A 5,951-nucleotide genomic window follows, 5' to 3' on the forward strand; every position below is an offset into this window, starting at 1 on the left:
GGGGCTGAGGGCAGAAAGCAGCACTGACCGGGGGTGGGGTGGGGGTGGAGATGGCGGTCGTGGGAAAGGTGGGGGAGGGGAAGGAGGAGCAATCCAGAGAGGAAGGTAACAGGGAGGCCGTGGCCCCAATCCCCGAGCGAAGGAGCCATCTGGCTGCAAGGCACCGGGTGCTGTGAAAGTTGGAGCTGGGGTTTGATGGGGGTGTCTGGTCCATCCTGTGTAACAGGGTGTCATGCTCTCTCAGCAGGTCTCAGCCGGCCACACCTCCCTGCGACGTGCCTAGTTGAGCATCATTGCCATTCGCCCTCTGTTGGGTGGGGCCGGGCCTGGCCTGTTGTTGGCTGGGCACAATGCCTCGGAAAAGGAAACATTGTCAGCGTGCAGGTCCCCCTCAGCTGGCTGCGGTCACTGCTGCGGGAACCCCAGTCATGGCCAGGGCTGGCTCAGGGTGTCGCGTACAGCTGGGTCGCAGGACTAGGAGCCCAGACTACTTTCCCTTCAGCTTCCTGCCAGTGGACTGTCAGCTTCATGTCTTCTCTTTCCTTTCGGAGGTGGAGAAGTGCACAGCTGCCTTGGTTTGTGAAGCCTGGAGCAAGCTGATCCGCACCCCCAGGCTCTGGAGGGTGGCTGACTTCATGAGACTGGGGGCCTTCCAGTCAGGCATGGATTTGGTGCTGGTTTCTGCCAGAGAATTTGAGAGGTGGAAAGAGTGGGTCCACCAGTATGCCTATCACCTGACCTCTCGCAGTGCTAGCCTGCTAGTCCTCAGGGCCAGCTTTGATTTGGGTGACCAGAAGACCAAATGGGCTGACTTCCTTTCACGCTTCTTGGACAGTGTCCACTGTGGGGAGCTGCAGGAGCTGGAGCTCAACTGGACCTTGACTCACTTGGAACCACCAGACTTCTACCCGCCAGGCACCTGCAGTATGACTCAGGTCAGCCTGACCAAAATGGACCAGATCAGCAACTTCCAGACTCTTCTGGAGAAGTTTATCCGGAGATCCCCAAAGCTCACCAGGATGAAACTGCCCTTTGACTGGTCTGCATGTTCAGTTGCCATGCTGACCCAGTTCCAGCAGCTTCACACCTTGGAGCTGAAATACTTCTGGAGCTTCAAAGGGGTTTGCCCAGAGATCATGCAAGATCTCACCAAAGCCCTGCCCAACCTCAAAACTCTCATCCTTCATGTGCTGGTGCCAGTCAAAGACTTGGGCATCTCCTATTCTCTGGAATCCAGATCCCTGGAGTATTTGGACGTGTCCCAGAGCCGTGGCCTGGTGTTCTGTCACCTCGACCTGCCCTCCCTGAGGGTGCTGAGGATCAAGAAGACGGTTCGGGGCATCATCCTGAACCGGAGGACTAGGCTGGCTCTTCAGAGTCGCTGGTCCTGTCTGTATAGCTTGTTACGGAGTGGCACACCCAACCTTCGGGTGTTCAACAACCAGGTGTTGCTGCCGCACTGGCGAGAGCAGACATACAAGGAGCTGAATGCCTTGCTGCTGCAATCATGCTACTGTGTTCAGCACTCGGACACGTGGTTACTGTAAAGATTGATGGTGAAGGGACCAGACAAGAGAACCAGGTTCTCCTTTATTTAATGGTGTCACTGGAGGGGATGTAGAGCATGAAGAGACCATGTGTTTGCCTTGGGAGGGACCAGGTGGCCTGTGTGTCTCTGGGCCTCGCATTGTTCAGGTTTCAGGAGAGGCTGCATCTGGGCCCAGTTTGCCCAAAATGGGAGGCTGACTGAGGGATGTTTAGAGAGAAGGACATTCTGTTTTTCTCTTCCACCAAGACAGAGTAAATGTTCTGTTCCCCACAGCTGGTCTCAGGTTTTCCTTTATAAGTGCACTTTATGGCCCATAAGTGATGGCCTGTGCTCCTTACGTTAACAGGAAGGGCTCTGAGTACTGCACGTAGTAAAATCACACAGCTGCAGCCAGACACGGGTGCCCTGGTTGTCTGTATGCACTGATGCAGAAGTGAAGATGGAATTGGCAACCTTTTGAGCTCAGACCTCCACAAACCTCTGCCTGATGCATTCACAGGGTAGTTCCATGCTCTTAGCTGGCCAGTGTTATCAGCTGGTTAGCGCAGGGGAGTTGGGTTTCCTGGGTTCTTTTCCAGTCGCTATCATTATTTTTGGAAATGTTACTTAGACTCATTTTCAAAAGCAGCCTCTAATTTTGGGTGCCTGACTCGAGCTATCTTGCAAGTTGCGGGAGCACAGCAGCTCTGAAAATCAGGACCAAGGGGTCTCAAGTTAGGAACCTCAGGTTTCCATCTTTAAAATGGGAATAAACCTAACTTACCTCTCTGGGAAGGTGGTGAGGCATTTCAACCCTTGGACTTAGGTGCTGCCAAAATGTAAAGTAGTATTAGAAAGTGGAGGAACATGGATGTTTGCCATTTCCCAGCCAGCAGAAAGCACCCCTTACTTTGTTATGCTGATATATAACCTGACTGATTCTTCAGACCATATCTGTTCTCAGCTGGTTCCTCTGATGCTGGTGGTCAAGTCCTGAGTTGACCCTAATAAAAATTAACAGAGCCCCATCTCTTGTCAGTCTGTTCTAACTCTGCACTGGGGCAGGAGTTCTTACTAATGGTTGAATCTGTTTCCTAGTAGCCTCTTCCTAGCCTGGAGAGAGCATATGTGTAATCCTGGCTTTGTAGTGGTGATGTTTGTGGGCCATGGTGGTCCGTTTCATAGGCTGTGATGAGGGGGCAGATTCAGAGTTATTCCTCTGAGGAGGGCATCTGGATGCATGTGGCATTCAAACCGCACAAGTGGCTGGGGAAGAGGGAGCTTCGTTGTCAAATGCTGGCACGGGTGATTCCCATGTGTGGTCTCTGCTGCTCTCTTTCCCTCAGGAGGCTTGAGCCAAAAGCCTCTGGTAGCCTCTGGCTCAACTGACCCAAGTAAGGGTTTGTCTAACACCTAGCACACTAAGGTCCATGACTACGTTTAGACAACTAAATAATCAGGGGCCTACCCCACATGTTTGTACCTTCAGTTGAATGAGTGGGGCCCTCCTGTGTCTCCTGCCACTTTCTGATGCCTGAAAACTTGCTTTGCTTTTCCTGTCGCTTCCTCTCACAGCCTTTCTCCCTGCCACAAGCCCCAGGAGCTCAGCTTGTCTCTGTGCCAGCAGCGCTTCAATCTCCATCCCCACAGGGGACCCGTGAGGATAATAGGGAGCACAGCAGCATGTCTCCTTAGCAACACTGGCTGCCAGGAACAGTTACTCCTGTCCTTTGCTCACTGTGCTGGCTTCCCAAAGAACACTGAATCAGGTTTAAGGTCCTGGTCCTCATCGTCCTAGCCTGGACCCAGGATATCTAAAAGAACCTAAAGCTCCAGGATGCAAATCCTGATTGACAACTCCACTCCTCTGGCACCATGGAAATCTCAACAATGAGGATAAAGCTCATTTGTGCAGGAGACAGAGCCTCCTCAGGGATCACTCTGAGCCCATGGAATGAAACTGCCCCCCAGGCACCAAGGACCACCCCAAACCACCCCACTGTCCGCTCTGAGCACATTGCCTTGCCTTCTCTAACATAAACATATTGCAGCGTGTGTGTATCTGTGCAAAACAAAACGCTCCCCTGCATGCAGGGAGAGGATGAAAGTGAATGCATTACAGATGTGTGATCATGTTGCTTAATACACTCCAGCAGGCGCTCAGATGCAATGATGAGCACAGTATAAGAAACTCTGTAGTACAGAATAGATTGGAACTGTGGGGCTCTGCAGCCTGACGTGATCACAGGGCCATGGGTGCATCAGTAACAGTGGTTTTTGTTCCTCCTGCACACAGCTGTGCTGGCGGGGGGTTGTGGTTCGGTCACGCTGTAGGAGAAGGAGAGGCAGCATTGTACTCCCATAGTGCCTCAGAGCCCAGTTGGGGCCCAGGACCCCATTGTGCTAGGGGTTGTACAGACACAACAGTTGGTCCACGAGAGAGGCAGTTCGGGCTCATGTACTGGAACACGGTGGCCAAATCCTGCTTGCAGTGCCAGCGTGACCTCATCAGTCTGACCATTCCCCGAGGGCGCATGGACATCCTGTCTTCATTCCCCTTGTGCTGGTGCAGGCAGAGGGGCTGCTGAATGCACTGTAGTGTCCTATCTCTTGGGGTACGCTCCTGAAAAAAAGACAACCTGCTTGAGGAAGGAGAGTGCAGCACTTGCGCTTCCTTGAGCTCTGTGGTGACCTGTGTGAACATACAGCTCAGTGTGTGTGGTCGGAAGCAGCCAGGCACTCCAGACATGCTGTGTCTTGAAAGGTAGAGCTCCCCACCATCCCCTTTGAAGGCTGAAGTCCTCTCTTCCTGGACAGCTCCGCTCCGAGCAGTGCAGTGTAAGATCCCCCTTGCCCTGGACGGGGGATCGCCTTTAGGGGCCCGAGAAGAGTCTAGGCACTTTTACATCTTGCTCTCTTGAGTGTAGTTGCCAGCGAGGGTTTTGATTGTGATGCCATTTAGAAACTGGACAGAGAAACAACTTCCTTCTCTTAGGCCACTGGACATCAGAAACATGCATAGCCCCTAGCTCATCACTGAAGCCATTACCTGGTGTGGGTCATGTGAACTGGTGCTCTACAAGTGGAGGCTGTGTGTCTCATTACAAATTCCTTGAATCATCCAGACCCTTCTCAAAGCCTAGTGCTGTGCTGCTGTGAGCATTAGGCCCTGTATCTTGTGATCACAGCACGATGGGATTTTACAAAGCCCCTTTCTCTTTCAGTGCAGGATTAATTCTATGGTGCGTCTGTTCTGTGCTCTTAATGCATTTTTTTTAAAATAACCATAAGAACGGCCATATTGGGTCAGACTAAAGGTCCATCTAGCCCAGAATCCTGTCTTCCAACAGTGGTCAATGCCAGGTGCTTCAGATGAAATGAACAGAACAGGGAATCATCAAGTGATCCATTCCCAGTTGCCTATTCCCAGCCTCTGGCAAACAAAATCTTCTGGACTGGAAGGATTTTTTTAAAAATTTCAGATGTGAATTAAGTTTAAAAAAAATCCACTGAGTTGTGGTTTTTTTTTTTTTTTTAAGTTTCCCAAAACTTTGAAAGCAATTCTTACCAGATGTAAATCACTTCTTTGAGAATAAAATGAAACATTTCAACCCAGAATGGAACGTTTTCACCAGAAAATTAAGGGCTTGGACGGGAAATGTTACCATCACTCATAGTCCACATGTTTGTGATGCTATGTGAGAGTCTCTCTTTTTTAAGCTGGTATCGAGTTAGGTGATTGGAGAGACCAACTAGTCCATCTTCTACATCGGCCTAAGTTGGGATAGATCCCGACGGTATTGCTCTCTCCTGTCCAGTCGAGTTCTAAACAGCTAAATCAATGATCAGATTTTAGGCCTGAAGCTGGCAAGCTGTGTCCGTGTTTCCATCCCAAACCTCTTTGGGGTTAGTGGGTTCTCCCTGAACCAAAGGAGCATTTCAATGTTACTTGCTAACCATGGGCTGAATATTTAAAAGTAAAAACGTGTCATTGAAGTGGTTTTGGTTATAAATACTGAATAATGCTCCCTAGTTGCACGCAGACAAGGTTGCATTTGGGTCTTGTGTCAATCCAGAATAACTCTTGATTTCAGAGGAGATATTTTACATTTCCACCTGTGTAAGTGAAGTCAGAATCTGGCCCACTAACTGCATTCCAAATTAAATGAATAGCTACCTCAACTTTCCAGCAGTCAGAAGAGAAATCCAGTGCTTGTCTTCAGCTGTGCTGTATGCACAATCTGTGTATAGAATTGTGCTGCAGTGAAGCATCTCTGTTATTGATCAGATGTCAAATGGCTCATGTTAACACTTGAGTTATACAGGCTACTGTTTTAATCACCAGCACTCACTGTAGTAGGCTTTGTTGGGAGCCTACATGTTTGTCCCTTATAATCTACAGAAATGGTGAGGACATTAACAA

The 5,951-nt window shown here is 50.0% G+C and overlaps 1 protein-coding gene across 1 annotated transcript; it reads left to right on the top strand.

The window, feature by feature from the left end:
• Positions 1–138: 138 nt before the first annotated feature.
• Positions 139–2,556, top strand: LOC116831179 (uncharacterized). The gene has a single exon (XM_032790985.2). The coding sequence runs from the start codon at positions 351–353 to the stop codon at positions 1,545–1,547; it is 1,197 nt and encodes a 398-aa protein (XP_032646876.1). The 5' UTR covers positions 139–350; the 3' UTR covers positions 1,548–2,556.
• Positions 2,557–5,951: the final 3,395 nt, after the last annotated feature.

The sequence above is a fragment of the Chelonoidis abingdonii genome, chromosome 2 (assembly GCF_003597395.2).
Source record: "Chelonoidis abingdonii isolate Lonesome George chromosome 2, CheloAbing_2.0, whole genome shotgun sequence".
NCBI classification, from domain to species: Eukaryota; Metazoa; Chordata; order Testudines; family Testudinidae; genus Chelonoidis; species Chelonoidis abingdonii.

Coding starts and splice junctions, on each gene's coding strand:
- LOC116831179 (XM_032790985.2), top strand. CDS start 351: ATGCCTCGGAAAAGGAAACATTGTCAGCGTGCAGGTCCCCCTCAGCTG.